This window comes from Carya illinoinensis, chromosome 13, assembly GCF_018687715.1.
Source record: "Carya illinoinensis cultivar Pawnee chromosome 13, C.illinoinensisPawnee_v1, whole genome shotgun sequence".
NCBI classification, from domain to species: domain Eukaryota; kingdom Viridiplantae; phylum Streptophyta; class Magnoliopsida; order Fagales; family Juglandaceae; genus Carya; species Carya illinoinensis.
In genome coordinates this window covers 7584072-7602368 of record NC_056764.1, presented here as the reverse complement: position 1 = coordinate 7602368, position 18297 = coordinate 7584072, and the positions used below count along the sequence as shown (strand labels likewise).

Below are 18297 nucleotides of genomic sequence, written 5' to 3'. Positions count from 1 at the left end.
CCGGCGACACCGGCTCTCCGCCCAGAAACACCAAGCGACACTACTTTGTTCATACAAAGCCGCCGCTCCTCGAGAAATCGTTTAACAAGAAAACGGTGTAATTATTCCTTATATATATCATAAAGGGCTAAAGCTTCTTCCACAGCTCGTGTTTCCCAAGTCTTCTTCTCTATTTTCCTACTTGTCCGTTTCTTAGGGTTTTCTTCTCAGTTATGGAATCTGCAGAAATCGAATACAGATGCTTTGTCGGTGGGCTCGCGTGGGCCACCGACGACCAGTCCCTGGAGCGCGCTTTCTCTCAATTTGGCGAGATCCTCGAATCAAAGGTCCATTTGACGCCGCAGAGATATCGGATCTGACTAGATTCGGCTTTGCCTTCCAAATCTGATCTAATCTGTTCTGTTTGTGTTACTTGATTCTCTATGTGTTACTATCTGTATGAAATGATTCTTTATTACTCTCTCACACAAATCGGTACGTTCATCTTCTGCTTTGTTACAATAAGGTAAAGATCGATCGGTTTCTGAAAACTTTGTTGGATTAATAGTAGCTAGATGTGGTGGATTTGATTATATCCGGTTGTTATCTCAGATCATCAACGACAATGAGACCTGGAGGTCCAGGGGATTCGGATTTGTCACCTTTAGCACCAAGAAGGCGATGAAGGACGCTATCGAGGGCATGAAAGGTCAGCATCTCGACGGTCGTAACATCACAGTTAACGAGGCTCAGTCCCGCGGAAACGGGGGAGGTGGAGGCGGTGGTTATAGCCGCAGAGGTGGGGGTTACGGTGGTGGTGGACGCCGTGAAGGTTGCTGCTCTCCTTTTTGACCGATGGTTGCTGTGTTCTGATGTTACCATCTCCTTCCCCAGAAGAGAAAATATACTCGAATCGAATGGAATATAGATCTTTTCCTACGCATTCTGTTTTGCTTAGCTTTTTCCTTCAATTCTGTGACTGAACTTCTCTGTATTTTAAATAATCGGTATTTGAGCAATTTCATCATATTGATAAGTGAAATAATGAAAGAGAGGAGAGATCTTTTTGCCCGGAATGAAAAAAGGTTTCAATTTGTGTAGTAAGACGATGTTTGGTAAAATATCAGAATTTGGAGGATCAAACCAATCATAAACAAACATATCTACTACCAGTGGAGCTGAAAATATAATAATAATCGTCGGTGAGCGAGCGAGACGAGGGGAAGAGTGCTGGTGGAGAATGCTGACAACGGAACAAGAAAGGGAAAACCGAAAGCTGGGAAGAGAGGAGCTCATGTTTTCAAAATTCTCAAAAATCAAATATTTGTCAATGCTAAAGGAGGGAACAGAAAATTAGGAATAATTTTGTCATTACATAGTGTCTCGTATGGTGTGCATCCTGTTGCCCTCAAACAGGAACTGCTCCTTATATTATTTCTATTAATAATAAATTTGTAATTTTGAATTAATAAGAAGTGACCGAGCTGTGGCTTAAAATAATGATATATTTACATCAACTGATTGATTAAAAGTTCGTTGTCTTTATGATTGAAGGGATGGGTCTTGTGTCATTGACTGGACGAGCAATTGCTGCATGGGGGGACACTGGGGAGACCAGTGAAGGACGAGGGCACAGCCTTCTATGATTTTCTGGCCAATGTTGCCTTTGAGTCTGTCATGCATTATTACGTGAAGGAAAAACGGTCAAACAACTGCTGCTATTCTCTACATTAATTGTACTGCTCATTTGAAATTTTGAATGGTTTACGGAGTAGTGATATATAATTTTAAATATAATAAATTTTTTACTTATATTTAAATTTATCAAATTAAAAATTAAAATTAAAGTTAAAATGATATTATTTGATTACATAATTATAAACAAATTTTTTTATAAAGCAGTAAGCCTATTTATTTGTAGCTACTCCTGCGTGTATGAATAGACATACAAAAATCCATTAAAGAATAAAGAAAGCCTACCTCCACGGGCTTAAAATTTAAAATCTTCGCCTGTTGTTACGTGGATTTATGGATTTTACTTCATTTATTCCTTTCTTTGTTAAAAAAATTAAAAAAATAATTTATTCACACAAAAAATATTAAATTCTATAAGGCCTGTTTGGATACAGAGTACATATAAAATGTTTTTGTATCGCAATTTTTTCTATCCAAACACATTATATTTCATTTCTAAATTTTAAAAATATGAACTTAATTGAATAGTAATAAACAGTAAAATTTGATAGTAAACAGTGCATGAATAGTGCAGAAATAGTATATAAACAGTAATGTGTGAACAGTAATAAACAGTACACAATTTGACAAAAAATTAAAATAGTGGAACCTACACATTTTTCAAATCTTAAAAATTAAAAACTATCTTATCTCATCGTATTATCTAAATAAATATTTTTTTTTTACAAACTATTTCATCTTATCTTAACTCAAAAATTTCATTACTATTCAAAATATCTCATCTCATCTCACCTAAACTGTGTATTCAAACGATGCCTAAAACTCTCAATTTTTATTTTATTTGAGACTTTGAAATTTGAGTTTTTCTATTCATCATCCCATACATTATATTTATCTTTTTTTATTTTTTTATTTTATTCATACTAAATTAATTGAGTTATTGTACCCATCATCCCTACACTACATACTTATTAAGATAAAAATAAAAAATAAAAAATCATGTGTAGTGTATGTTATAAGAACGATGAGTACAATTTTTCTTGAAAATTTAGATAAAAACTTTAAAAATAGCTCTTTCAAACTCGCTTGATTGTTAGGTAGTAGCAAGCTAAAGGTCCAAAGAAGATATAATGTAACCTCAAAACTCTTTTATCTTTCATTTGGGTTACCATTAATTACCTTGTGATCGGGCCACATGAACACTTTCCGTCGAGGATTTGCAGCATGACAAGGACCAAGGATGAGCTACTCAACTTTGTTTCTCGCTGCACACCATTAAAAGTTATATGAATTGTCTGATATGTCATGTACACTTTCTTATATTTGAAATTCACATAAAATATTATTTTTTTAATAATAGATTTTATTTGTGAATATGTAAGACTTACTTATTATAAAACTATATCTAGCATTATTATACTTTTATACAGACAATATACGTGAATTGATTTAAATTATTTAAGTCCAAAAAGAGAACGTAAGACTTATCTCTCTCTCTCTCTTTTTTTTTTTTTTTTTTTTAAATAGACTCCATCTATTTATGAAAATGAAATTACAACCGTGATCTAATATAATTATAAGCATAGTTTTTAAAATAGTACCGTACCGGCCGGTACGACCGATATATGCTATATCGGCCATCAGACCGGTACAAAAATTCTATCTATTTCGTACTGGTCCAAATACCGACCGGTACCGGACGTATACATCGGACGGTATTTTAGCCTCAACTTTTTTTTTTTTCATTTTTTAAAACTACAAACTCATTTTTTGATCCCCAATTTAGACCAAGCTATTTATAATTTATATATATGTGTATTTATGTATAATTTATTTATATATAAATTATTATTTTAGAATATAATTAATATATATATTTATATATGTAATTTATTCATATATCAACTAACCCAAAACGGTAGCAGTATCAAAATATTTCGTTTCAGTACCTTAACTAGTACGACATCCGGTACGGTATTCAAAACATTGATTATAAGTCAACGACTCAAGATTGAGACTATCCCAATATACAAATTTATTTATGACTGATATGATTTTAATTTCTATCACTCTCCGCTTACAAACATTTATTATGTACATAGAGGTAGTTTATTAGTGAGTATGCGTATTTAACAAAAGACATGTAAGCATGAATGCCGATTTGATGGGGCCGTCTTACATGGGCTTTTTGAAGAAATGTATGAGTCTGCTTAGTGGGGAATGGGCCATTATATGTCCTGGAATCATGAGGCCCAATTGTCTATTACAACAGCCAAGTTAAAATGACCTATAAAAAGTTAAAAACTTAAGAACGATTAGTTGGTCCCGGCGGGGCTCGAACCCGCGACCTTCGGCTCATAAGACCAACGCTCTAACCAACTGAGCTACGGGACCTTTCCCTGGATAAACATTCCCATAATCCTTATTAAAAACAACCAGCCAATCTATTTTAGGTAAGATTTGTAGTTCTTTCTAAATTATAAGCATGAGTTAATTGGGAGAAAAAAAACGATTGGAATAGGAGAGAGTTTTAATAAACAGTGCTGGGTTTTATGTGTATGATCTTGCCTTTTCTTGCAGGAACAAAACTCATAAATTAAGAAAAACAGAGGAAAAAAAAATTAACAAAAACAGGCCTATAATTAATTAAGATAAGGCTCATTTATGTCTAATATAAGAGTCATGTACAACTATCTGTCCACTTCGTTCTCCACTCACCCTTACACTGATCAAAATCCTTTCTTCGACTTTTTAATAATGCTGGTGTTTGTTTGTGCACTTCCGTCTATATCTGTTTAGATTATACATGCACTGAGACACTCTTTATAAGTGGGAATGACCAAGGACGCCAGTACACTGCTAAAGGTAAGAATAACTATACATACAAATATCAAATGGACAAAAGTCCCAATTTTTTATTAAAAAAATGCACCCCACCATTATAAAAAGTACAAAATATCCACTTTTTCTTAACCGGTTTCACTTTTTATAGAAGGTTTGCTTAAGAATCATGCATTTGGAACTTTACATTAGCATTACTCATTAGATTTCCCACAAGATAAATACTATAATTACAAAAGGATTATGTAAAAATAAACTCATAAACTGACGTATTTTACGTCATATCTACTTTATCCTAAAAGTAACTTTACAATTTAAAACACCATATCAAATAAGGTCTATTTATAGATTTATTTTTACGTAATCTCTTTATAACTAAAACATTTTTCCCTCACAAACATGCTTCCCCCAATTTTGATTAAGATGTACATTTCATGTAATGGAACCAACCCAGCAGAAATTTTCAACGTTTATTCCTAAAATGAACAACCAAAACCCTCGATTAAAGGGTTTAAGCCCAAAGGGCAAGGATAGACATTGCAGTAGAGCCGAGGGTTAAGGCAATGTAGGAAGCCTTTTTCAACCATGGAATGGAACTCATCATCTTGTTGTGGAAGAAATCTACGGCAATGAGATCCACGAGAGCCATGTATATTAGTATTCCTGAAGAGAATGACCCCAACAATCCCTCCATTATCAAGGCATTTGTGCTACTGTCATCATAACCTGTCACCGAGAATACAATCATTCCCATCACTATCCCCATCGGCGTTGTCACTGAGAACATGAAGCACATGTATGCCGTCGTTCCAAACCCAAAACCCGCCTGCAATTTTCACCATCATCACCGCCATTAATTAGGTACAAACAACGATGATTATTAATCCTAAATATGCATGAAAACATATAATTCCTAAGATGCAAGACGCAATATCGATTAATAAAATTCCTAAGATGTCTCTAAATCCTGAAACCAACCAGATCACGTGCCTCTCAGTTTGAGATAGCCACTTCCTCTGGTCCCCAAGACCCAAGTTGCCAGTGTTCTGTCATTGTAATAAGAATGTAAACAAACACGTGTCGGCATGTTGGCGATTGCGTTTTACGTCAGTCTATTGACTGCTAGTACTTAGGATGTTTGTAGCCTGAATTACTTAAAGCTATATAGAATGGAGAACCGACATTAATTTACTGCCGTTATTGCTACAACTACGAAGATGAATTAGGAAGAACCCTACCCCTTCAAGCAGGCTTTGATAATTAGGATTGATGCTGTGTTAAATTTGGATTATGATTCTTTATAATCGGAAATTAAAATTGGGATTGAGAATAAGGAGGTTCAATTTCTAGGTTGATGAAATTAATGAAGTAAATATACCTGAGCAATGCAGCCTCCGAGACCCATGCCTTCAAAGATCTGGTGGAAAGCAAGAGCAGCCACCAGAGGCCTGATGGTGCACTTGTTCTGAGACATCCCCATCGTCACTCCGATTATCACCGAGTGGAATATTATCCCTATCTCCAGCACCTGCGACACCAGCCTCTGCTTCTGCCTCACCAGCTCTGCCGCCACCCGCTCCTCCTCGCTCGTTCCCGACTCGCACCTCGATTCCCCCGATTTTTTTCTCTCCATAAGCTCCTCCTGCGTCAGAGCCGGCACCGGCGAGTAGTGATCCGCATGGCTGTGGCTTTGCTCCACGTGCGAGCTGGCCGTGATGTCAACGAGAAGAGCGAGCAGCGCACCTACCATGGTGACCAGGCCCGAGAAGGGGAAGTCCTTCCATGGGTGATGGGAGGCGACCTGGCAGTCAGACATGGCGGTGAAGGCGTCGGGGAGTACGTGGACGAGGGATGTGGAGAGGATAACTCCGGCGGCGAAGCACTTGATCAAGAAGACGGCCTTGTCGTAGAGGGGTTTTCCCTGGAAGAAGCGGGCGAGGAGCACAGGCGAAGATATGCCTAAGACGCTAGTAAAGAAGATTACCCAGATGGAGATGAACTTCAGGTGCGCCGCCGCCTTACCGTCCCGGCACGCCAGGGCTCGAGCCGTGTCCAACACGCACGCGGCCATGGCGTATACAATTGAACTCGGATTACAAACAGATTCAGAGACAGATAGAGCCGAGTACGGGGTGACTTTGTGGACTTTGTTGCGAGAGCGAAAAACTGAGATAGAGAGAGAGAGAGAGAGCGAGAGGATTGTGCGGTGGTGGAGTCCAATATGGAGAAAAAAGAAGTTGAATTAATTAGAGTGGGCCATTTAATGGGGGTCCACGGAGTGAGTAACGTGGACGCTTTTCACGGGTTCATTTCTCTGCTCCGTACGTGAATTTTAGAGCGGTGGATTGATGTGTGTGTTTTCCATATTCATTTTTGTTTGAATAACCCGGAAAAAGAAAAGTAGGTTCATCTATATATAAAGAAAGATTAGGCAAATAGTTCAGACGTGATGGATTCATGTACTCTTCAATTTGGGTATGCAGAATCGTATTCAATCCCAGCTCCAAAATCATTATGATTTTTTTTTAATACCTTTTTTCTCAAAGTTTCTTTATCAAAGTTTGAATTATTGTGAATTTATTTTTTTTCCAATTTTTTGTGATAGATTTCTTTGAATGGTTAGATTTCGTGCAACTATTTTCGTTAAGTATTTTGGTGTTCTGGTAATATAGCATTTTAAGAAGTACTTTTTATTGCTATAACATTTTAGTATTGTTTTGTAAATATTTTAAGGAAACTTTTTACAGATCACACACCAAAAAAATAATGACAGATTTTGCCGTCGGCAATTTGGTGGCTCCACACGATGACCATGACCATGACCATGACCATGGCTCATATACTTTCAAACCTCTTATAACGTTTTTACAATTCATTCTACAATAAATAAATAAATAAGACTGTGTCCATGTCTCCCTATTAGGAACTGAAAAAAATAAAATAAAAAATTGATATCTTAAGCTTTAATTTCCAATTTTAATTGTCACAAAAATTACCTTTTGTGTTCAAACTCTTAAAATAAGAAATATCTTCGCGAAAATGCTAGAATATTAATTCTCTTGATTATAAGTGAAATGGAGAAGACATCTAATCGTATCGGGATTTTGCGTTTAAGTGGTGTTGAGTAGATTTATGAATCTATAAAACTTTGTTTTCTCGTATTTTTTACATTTTTTTTATTATTATTAGGAGTGAAAAATATGATTAAACAAAATTTTTTATATTTTTGTGAAAGTTATGGGTTTCACCTCAATATATGTCGGATGGTGAAAATTTGTGATTAATATTCTTTTAAACATTATTGTTTAAATTAAAAACCAAAAACAAGAAAAAATTACCGGTCACGTCGTGGGTCTCCGTTGGCGACATAATTTGAGCCGTCCATAGAGGTGGCTGAAGTTGGCCACCTTTGGGCCTTGGGGGGCCTGCAATAGGCTGTCTAAGGGGATGGCTTTCGTAGTGAGTTACCCTTTAGACTGATTTCCTGAATGGGTGGTGATTTCCTCGACTCCTCTCGAGCACGATTTATTCAGACCAACTCACTTAGATTTCATTGTACTCCTCAAGCGCTATTTAGATGGGAAAGGTTGAGTTTAAGAGGTTGGGTATAGTGAAACCTAAATAAAAAATGAAGAGAAAATTACAATATATGGTGTCTTTTACCACGAGTTCTTTTTCTGCAGCTAGCTGTCGTGGGAAAAAATGGTCTTTTACTACTAAAATATTTATAGAGAATAAACATAAATATTTTTCTATGAAATTATTCTTGGTGGCAAAAGATTTTTTTCTACTACGTATGTAGTTTTTGTTACTAACTTGTTTACTGGATAATAAACATGGGCAACATATGGATCTTTAGTGGAAAAATAGTTATTGTGACGAGTTAAATTGTTTTTTTTTTACCATGGATTAAAGTTGTCACAAAAAACTATTTAATTTATACCCTCATAATCGTGGCTTATTGTTTTTGCACACTACTAGATAAGTAATTTTCACGAATATTACTCGCCATAAAAATCTCTATATATTTTTAAATAGAGGAATACGATACAACGGCCTACTGTATACCTCAAACCCACACCTGACGTTGATTACCTTTCTTTTATTTTTTTTTCTTTTCTTTTTAAAACGTGTTTCGGAGAATCAGAACACATGTTGAATTTGAAGCCCGTATTTTAGTGTATTTTTATTGAAGGATTATTTTAATTGATTTAAAATATTAATTTTTTTGTTTTAAATTTATCGAATTTCTCGCTAGATTTTTATAAAATAATTTTTTTTAGTTGTGAAAATTATTTTGATGTACTTTCTTGTTATTAATTATTGTTTTGTATTTAATGGATTTTATTATTTTATTTTACTAAATCATTGTATTCAAATTATATTATTTAAATTTACCATTGTAAAATCTTTTCGTTGGATCCATTTTAAAATCCAGAATAAAAAGACTACACCTTCCTTATTTCCCTTTATTTTTTTCTTTTCCCTCATTTTCTTTTTCATTTTTTCATTTTTTCTTTTTTCTTTCTTTTTCTTTTTCTCCTTCTTGTTTCTCCCCCAGCCTGTGCGCAACCCAGGTTCCGATCTTCCATCCTCTACCCAACCATGCCGTGCGCCGCTATCTAGCAACACCGTCTAGCTCACCAGCTCCCCCACACTCCGGCGATCTCCCCCACCCCAACCTCGCTTCCCCACGCTCTCTCTCTCTCCTCCCCGTTGGTCGTGCGAAACCCATTCAGATTGTGGGTTGTTGCGCCACCCATTTATGTCGTCATTGCTCCCAATGTCTTTCCCATCAGCTAGCGACCTCGCCCCACTATTTTCAGCCACTCTCGTGCTACCAAACTCCTCCACGCATGGCTGCAAGTCATGGCCCAAAATCATCCCCGCGCTGCCGCCGCACCACTGTTGTGACGCCCCCAAATTCCGTTTGGGATCGGACGGACATTTGAAGCGTCGAGACATGCAACACAAGGTTACCTGCCCCCGTTCATGACATATAAGATGCAATGTTCCTAACATGCATCTAACATTATGCAATATTCGCAGCAGATGATTTTTTTCTTTAGCAATACTATGCACCAAATTGAAAATATCCCAAATGCTTAAAACATACTTCATACATAAAGACCCATTGAGTAGATCACAACACTAGTCCAAAATGGTTATGATCCAAAAAATACTAAAGATGTAACTCCATTGTACAAGTAGTAATTTACGTTAATTACTATATTAATATCGACGTCGCACCGTCGCTTAGTCAACTGTGTCTAGTTGATCAGCTCCTGATTCTCCTTCAGGTCCTGTAACAAGATCTACCATTCGGGGGGAAATGGTAGTTGGGACTACCAAAGTGAGATTTGATTACAAATCTCAGTAAGTTAACAAAAAACTTCCACACAGACTAATGATGCATGGATGACAGTAAAAGCATAAATGCATAATCAAATTCATAAGTAATTAAAGAATAACTTAACGTACAACATAGCATAATTGACATAACTTAAATTGAAACATGAACTGAACTTGACTTAGCATAAACTTGCTCTGAAACTTGAATTAACATGAAAAATACATACTCCACAGTTGTTGTGGCCCCATGTATTCTACACAAACTTGACTTAACATTAAAAATACATACTCCACAGTTGTTGTGGCCCTATGTATTCTACACAAACTTGACTTAACATGAAAAATACATACTCCACAGTTGTTGTGGCCCCATGTATTTTACGCATCACAATTGTAGTTAAATACATACTCCACAGTTGTTGTGGCCCCATGTATTCTACACAAACTTGACTTAACATTAAAAATACATACTCCAAAGTTGTTGTGACCCCATGTATTTTACGCATCACAATTGTAGTTAAATACATACTCCACAGTTGTTGTGGCCCCATGTATTCTACACAAACTTGACTTAATATTAAAAATACATACTCCACAGTTGTTGTGGCCCCATGTATTCTACACATCATAATGTACTCAAGATGAAATGTGACTGGAATACGAAAGGACTGAAGTCCTGACGTAACATAACGTGACTTGAACATAACTTAGAATACATGACCAACTTGAGATAGAAACATTTCGTAACATGGCATAACATATAATAGACAATATATTTAACATGACATACTTGCAACAGTGAATATTACATGACTTGACTTACATGTAATGGATGACATACTTAGCATGACGTACTTGTAATGTACAGTAATATATAACAGAATATATTATGTAACAGATAAAAATTGATGACAGAATAAATTCTGTATAATAGACAATTACATGATAACTTGACATGGCATGACACATATGATAACATACATACATACACTGTAGTTCTTTTACTTAGCACACATACACAGTAGACTGCTAGTAAGTTAAAAACTAACTTACCTCGATCTCCGCGTTTCTTATAAAACTTCAAGTGCGATCACGAGGAACTGTAATTAGTAATTCTAAAAGTTAGAACTAAATCACTAATAATTTGAAATATGAAAAATACTAACTTAAAGAGTAAAATTTTCATTTTACTCTCTACATGTGGAAAAATGACCGTTTTACCCATAACTTAAGGATTTTGCATACTAACTCTAAAAGTTTCTAAAATTTACATTCCTCATGTAAATTTTATCCTAAACTTAAATATCAACTCAGAAAAATTTAAAACAAAACACAACTATGAAGAACACATTATGGTTGAAACATCCATAGGCCATTTCCCTTTATTTTTGTTGCAATTCCTTCCAACTTCAAAACTCATGCTTAAACCAAAATTTTGCAACAAACATCTTCCAATCCTAAGTTCAAAACCATACTTAAAACATCCATTTAGAAAAAGCTAATAATCAACACCAAACTTTTTTGTAAAAAGATCCAAGCACTTGAATCACAAGTTTTGACCTTAAATCAAAACATCTCCAAGAATTTCAAAAATCAAATCTTACTTCTAACATATTCATAATATCATCCTAACATCAACCATGCTTTAAATCATCAAACTAAAGTCACCAAAATCACAAAATAAAATTTGGAGTTTTTGGTTTTACACTTAGTCCAAAAACAGAAACTTTTTCCTCAACTAGTTTTGATAAATCTCTTGATCTATGACTTATAAATATATGATCTTCAAACCAAACCATTACATGGTTTAAAAAGATGTCCTAAAACATATACAAGCTTCTAATTCAAGATCACATGGTTAGAAATTAATCAAAATATAAATTTAGCCAAGAATATCCACACTTTGGCTTATCTGAATATCTCTTTGCATAAAATTTCATATCTTTGAAACTAACATCAAATATCTTCAAAATAATAATATAACATGTATATAAGATGTTTAGGATCCTCCAATAAAATTATCAAAGTCATTAGAATAGGTTTAGACCACCAAAGAGTTAAACTTTCTCAAAACAGAAACTGTTTTTCCTCTTCCAGTTTCTAAGTTTCTAAATCTAAGAAAATCTTTCATCAAAACCTTTAATCATGCAAAAATCCTCAACCAATAGTCATATATACATGTTAACAATACTCCATAAAAATTTCGGACCAATATCTATCCATTAGCTTGGTCAAAAACTCCAAACTATAACATACTCTCCAGATTCTCGCCCAGAATGACCTTTCTATGGTTAAAAATACTTTTGACCGACCAAATTACCATGGAATGATACGAAAAATATATCTACGGAAACTAGACTCAAAGAGGAACAACTTATATGAAGGAGAATTTATGATAAAACACTTACAAAAACTTCAAAATGGGTGTGCAAAAGAACTCTTAAAAGCTGTCCGAGAGAGAGTGTTTGGTATTCTTTCAATGGAAAGCATAAATGAAGATAATTTCGTGGGGAGGGATGGCTGGAGATATTTGTGGATAAGATATGGAAGAGATGAGGCTGGAGTGAGAGTTAAGTGTAGGACTCTCTTACCCGAAGTGAGAGTTAAGTGTAGGACTCTCTTACCTAATAATATCTACAAAAATCAACTCAAGATATTTTTACCCAATAATATCCACGAAATTAGTTCAAAATATTTTCTAAATGTGGAGTAGACTTAGAAGAGTAAGGTGGTTAAAATCTTTCCATGTGTATTTTAAATCTATGTTCTTAAGATTTTTTCCAAATGTGTATTTTGCTTAGGTGTCATGATCTCACACCTTGATTTCCTTCACAATTCCATCTAATGGTTTCTCTTTGTGCTAAGTATCTAATACTATTCATTATGTGTGGTTAAGATCTTGCCAAGTATCCAAATAAAATTTCGCTAACCTAATTTGGACATTTCACACTGTGATTTTGAAAACACTGCATTTAGTACGTTTACCGAGATTACTATTCACTCCAAAAATAAACGTAATAAACTTAGTACTGAAAAATCCTAAATATTCAATTAAGCCTAGTGGTGTAGACTATAATGTATTCTGACACTTCTAACTATCTCAAATAATTAAAATCGCATTTCTGGCACCATAGTGAGTGATAACACTAACTATGTTGACAGGTTAAAACCTATGCGATTAGTCGATTCGTGTAAACTTACGGAATTTTCACGAGATTCTTAAGGTCAAAAGAAATTCCACAATTGAATTTCTAGCGGGCTGTTACAACTGTTGGTCAGCATCTTCTCACCATTTCATTGCCGGTCCTCTAGCAACCCAAAGCACCCTTCCCTAGTCCCGATCCGCCAACTTTAAAGCCCCACCATCTCCATTTGTGTTTGATGATTTAATACATTGTTGATCTGTGGCTCCACATCGTCTATCTTCTACAACGTGGGTTTCCAGTTGCAGACCCAATCAAGGCTCTTGAGTTTTTATTGTTTTACAATTTTTTTGTAAATAAATGTAATTCTTTTGGTTTTCCTTTATGTAGGACTAATGGAGTTTAGGGCAAGAACAATATTTCTAGCGCTGTGGAGAACCTGAAGGTAAAACAAATATTTAAACTTTCTCTTGAAATTCTTTTATATATTGTTGAATCCAAAATTTTAAGTTTTGTATAATTATATATCTACACATAGATTTTGATGATAACAAATAAATTCAAAGAATAAAGAAGTCTCAAGCTCAAGTTGTCTACACAATTGAGTCAAGCACATCAAGCTCAAGTTGTCTACACAATGGAGTCATGTACTAGTTTCCTGGTTTAGTAAAAAATAAAATTCTGTTACACTATCTACTGCTGAGGCATAATATGCTACTGCGAGTAGTTGTTGTACTCAAGTTCTCTACATGAAGCAACAACTTGAAGACTTTAAACTCATGTATAATCACATTCCAATCAAATGTGATAATACAAGTGCTATAAATCTTACAAAGAACCCAATATAACATTCTAGAACTAAGCATATTGAAATAAAATATCATTTTCTTCAAGATCATGTGCAGAAAGGCGATATAGTATTAGAGTTCACAAACACACACGTTCAGTTAGCAGATATTTTTACAAAACCTTTATTAGAAGATAGATTATGTATGATCAGAAGAGAAATAGATATGATGCATGCTATGAATATATCTTAAAAAATATACCAGAGTCAATAAAAATAGAGATAGATTTTTTAAATATTTTTACATAAACTTGAGATTCTTAGCCTCATTTTTGATACGCTCATTCTCTTCATACAATATCATATCATTCTTATCCATGAAAACCAGCAAGCGGAATGAAGAATCTAATAAAGATTTTAACTGTTTATTCTTCTGTCGAATGATTCATTCCCTTGTGTGAGACTTTTGAACAATTCGTTGAAATGCAATAATTTGTTTTTTGAGCTTTTCAATTTCATGATTTATGGCTTGTAGCCGCTGGGAAAAAGTAACAATAAAGGAAGAGTAGCGAGTCCCAAGACTCACCAAGTCATAGATAGCATCAAAATCTGACTTATTAGCCAAATTATTATTTTCTTACTGCAACATAGCACCAATGGCAGCTGCAGAAAGGACAGGAGGTTGAGGTGCAGAATGTCTCATAGATGGATCTAGAGAAATGTTAGAAGAATGAGTCATTGAGAAAATAATAGAAAGCTTAAAACGAGAATGTTAAAGGAATGCAGATGAGTTATAGAGATGAGAAGAAAACTTGATACGGATTGGATGAACTTTAAGACTGATTTTATAGAGATAACATAAAGAACCAGACGAGCTATCATTCAAGTCAAACAGCAATGTGATTTTTTTTTTCCGATCGGTGAAAATGACATTTTTTAGAAACTCGGAGCCTTCAATCTAATTTGTCAACAACATCAGGCGATTTTTTTTCAAATCTCCAGCTACACTTGTTGGGTTACGGACGAATCTCATTTTTTTCAACTATCTACAGTGTCTACTAACGCACCATTTTTTTCAGTCCATTTACTTGTTGCAGATCCTTTTTAATGATGCCAAAAGGGGGAGAAGTGTTAGACTAGAATATTAACATTGTTTGAATTACTAAACTTGTTATATATGCTTGGAATTATATTTATATTTTTGTTTGAAAAACTAACGCACATTCTCAGGGGGAGCTTAAGTATTAATACAGGTTTCAGGTTCTATCAAGTATTTGTCATCATCAAAAATGGGGAGATTATTGAACTCAAGGTTTCAAGTTTTGTGTAATTATATATCTACACATGGATTTTGATGATAACAAATGAATTCAAAGAATAAAGAAATCTCAAGCTCAAGTTGTCTACATAATGGAGTCAAGCATATCAAGCAAACAAGCATGAGTAAGAAGGGAACAAGTTCACATTAAAGTTATAGAGTAATGTTGTAAATCTCTTAAAAATTCAAAATTAGGATGAAGATTCAAAATTAATATTTTATTATAAAGCATTAAAATACATTTTCCACATGTGCATGAATATTTTGAAAATTAAATTTGAAAATTTTGAAAGATGATTAATTGTCATCTTTCACATGTGCATACCTTGATTAAAGGGTTGAATTTTGAAAATATTAAAGATGATTGATTGTCATCTTTCACATGTGCATGTTTTATTTGAATACTTTCAAAAGTGATGGATACTTTTTTAGACTTATACAAAAGTTAGATGATTTTGTTTGAAAAATTTGAAAAGTAAAGTGTGCTCCTTTTGTCATATGCAAAAAATAAAAGATTAGGTTTGAATTTTTTGAAAAGGAAAGTGTGCACCTTCTGTCATATGCCAAAAGTAAAAGATTAGGTTTCAACAACTTGAAAAATGAATGATGTTGTCTTTGACAATTGAAAAATAAGAACCTTTTATTTGAATTTTTTGAAAAAGTGAATGATGTTGTCTTTGACATGTGAATCTTTTTAAATTTGAATATGAAGTCTCATATGCCTATAAATAGATCATTTGAGAGCTTCACATTTACAACATCAAGAGCATACAACATTCATTCAAAGCTTTCATTGTTTCTTCTCTAAGCATTGAGTTTTAATCCTTATTCATTTTAAGAGATATAATTTGCGCTGTATTGTTCTTATTTCACTCATTGAGGAATATTTTCTGATAACCTACCCACTATCAGCTCTTGTAACAGAAAAATGGTGTGTATAACTATTGTGCGTGTAGAAAATGTTCTAAACAGGGAATAGTTGAATTACCACGTGTAAGGTGATTGCAAGTGTAGAGGATGTTCTACATGGATCCTTTGTAATGGTCTTGTTTAAAGGTATAATAAGTTTCTATCTCCACCTGAAGGAAGTTGAATAGTGAATTTGGGAATCATCAAGGGGTAGCTTGAGGCGAGGACGTAGGCAGTGGGGTCGAATCTCGTTAATATTGAAACAATATGATCCGTTTCAAACTATTTATATAAATGAGTTGAATATGCTTGAAATTAACCTGTTTGACTTGATTAAATTTAACATAATTTTCTATAAATGTTAAAATCACAATATCTATAAAAATTATAAAACTAATTACAAGTCCAAAATCATAATCTAAACAATAAAAATATTGAAATTAAAATTCTAACAATTTTACTTTTGGATAGAAGGGTATAATTGTAACTTTAACTTTTTTAACGTGTCATAACGAGTCAAAACGGGTTGACCCGTTATCAACCCGTTAAGCAATCGTGTCTTAACGGGTCAACCTGTTTTGACCCGAACCCGTTAAGACTAAACCCTAACCCGCTATTATTGTGTCGTGTTCGTGTTGGGTTAACGGGTCGTGTAACATATTGCCACCCCTAGGACACGTGACATTTGGAGACAACTCAAAAGGGAAGATCATGGGAATAGGTAAAATTGGTAATGAATCTTCTCTCATAATTGAAGATGTTCTACTTGTTGAAGGTCTAAAACATAATCTTTTGAACATAAGTCAATTATATGATAAAGGATTTACAATTACTTTCAAAATGGATAAATGCATTATTTTGAATGATCATGATTGTAATATTTGTTTTATTACTTTTAGAAGCAATAGTGTTTATACAATCGATTTTGAAGAAATTATCTCACAAGATGCAATTTGATTTTCAGCTCAAAATAAAACTAGTTAGTTATGGCATAGAAGATTAGGTCATGCCAACATGGAACTTATTTCCAAACTTTCAAAAAATGATCTAGTGAGAGGTTTACCAAAAACATATTTTTTTAAAGATAAAATTTGTGATGCATGCCAATTTGGTAAACAAACAAAAACTTCTTTTAAAACTAAGAAACATATTTCTACTACTAGACCATTGCAACTGATACACATAGATCTTTTTGGACCAAATAGAGTTGCAAGTTTAGGAGGAAAATATTATGCATTTGTTATTGTTGATGATTTCTCTAGATATACTTGGGTAATCTTTCTTACTCATAAAGATGAGGCACATAATGTCTTTACCAAGTTATGCAAAAGAATTCAAAATGAAAATGATTATACTATTTCAAGTATTCGAAGTGATAGGAAAAATAGTTTGTTAATAAAAATATTGAAACATTTTGTGATGAAAACAGTTTTGTGCATAATTTTTCTACTCCTTGAACTCCTCAACAAAATGGGGTAGTAGAGAGGAAAAATAGATCTATTCAAGAGATGGCAAGAACAATGCTCAATAAGAACAACTTGTCTAGTTATTTTTGGACCGAAGCGGTAAGTACTGCATGTTATGTTATAAATAGAGTTATGCTAAGGTCTGAATTAAATAAAACACCCTATGAGCTTTGGAATGAGAAAAAACCTAACATTTATTACTTTCATATATTTGGATGCAAATATTTTATTTTGAATGACAAGGATAATTTAGGCAAGTTTGATGCAAAATCTGATGAATATATTTTTTTCGGGTATTCTACTAATAATAAAGCTTATAGAGTATTCAATAAAAAGACTTTGACTGTACAAGAATCTATGCATGTAGTATTTGATGAATCTAATTCTCCACTCTCCAAGAAATCTATTGATGAAGAAACAGGATGTATAAATAACACGGAAAGTCTTAATCTCAACAAAGATAATACAATAGAAGAAATTCAACATGGAACTATCAGGAAAAATCATCAAAATTTAATACAAGATGTAACCAAACAGTGAAAATTTGTGAAAGATCATCCAGTGGAACAAATTTTGGGAGAACCTTCACGAGGTTTAAGTACTCGATTATCTCTTAGAAATATTTGCAATCATACTACTTTTCTATCTCAGATTGAACCCAAAAATATTGATGATGCACTTCTTGATGAATCTTGGATTCTAGCTATGCAAGAAGAGTTGAATCAATTTGAAAGAAATGATATTTGGACATTTGTTCCTAAACCCAAAAATCATACTATTATTGGAACGAAATGGGTTTTTAAAAAT

The 18297-nt window shown here is 33.9% G+C and overlaps 2 protein-coding genes and 1 non-coding gene across 3 annotated transcripts; 1 reads left to right on the top strand and 2 right to left on the bottom strand.

The window, feature by feature from the left end:
• The first annotated feature begins 212 nt into the window (after nucleotides 1-212).
• LOC122290904 (glycine-rich RNA-binding protein GRP1A-like) lies at nucleotides 213-1625 on the top strand. Its single transcript, XM_043098584.1, has 3 exons — nucleotides 213-326; nucleotides 592-811; nucleotides 1534-1625. Exons 1-3 carry the CDS (start codon nucleotides 213-215, stop codon nucleotides 1623-1625), a joined length of 426 nt encoding a protein of 141 aa, XP_042954518.1.
• A 2369-nt stretch (nucleotides 1626-3994) lies between these two features.
• TRNAI-UAU lies at nucleotides 3995-4068 on the bottom strand. Its single transcript has one exon. It is a non-coding gene; the product is annotated as a tRNA-Ile (tRNA).
• A 774-nt stretch (nucleotides 4069-4842) lies between these two features.
• Nucleotides 4843-6740, bottom strand: LOC122292650 (zinc transporter 6, chloroplastic). The gene is made up of 2 exons (XM_043101105.1): nucleotides 5894-6740; nucleotides 4843-5341 (listed from the first exon to the last, which is right to left on the bottom strand). Exons 1-2 carry the CDS (start codon nucleotides 6584-6586, stop codon nucleotides 5027-5029), a joined length of 1008 nt encoding a protein of 335 aa, XP_042957039.1. The 5' UTR covers nucleotides 6587-6740; the 3' UTR covers nucleotides 4843-5026.
• Nucleotides 6741-18297: the final 11557 nt, after the last annotated feature.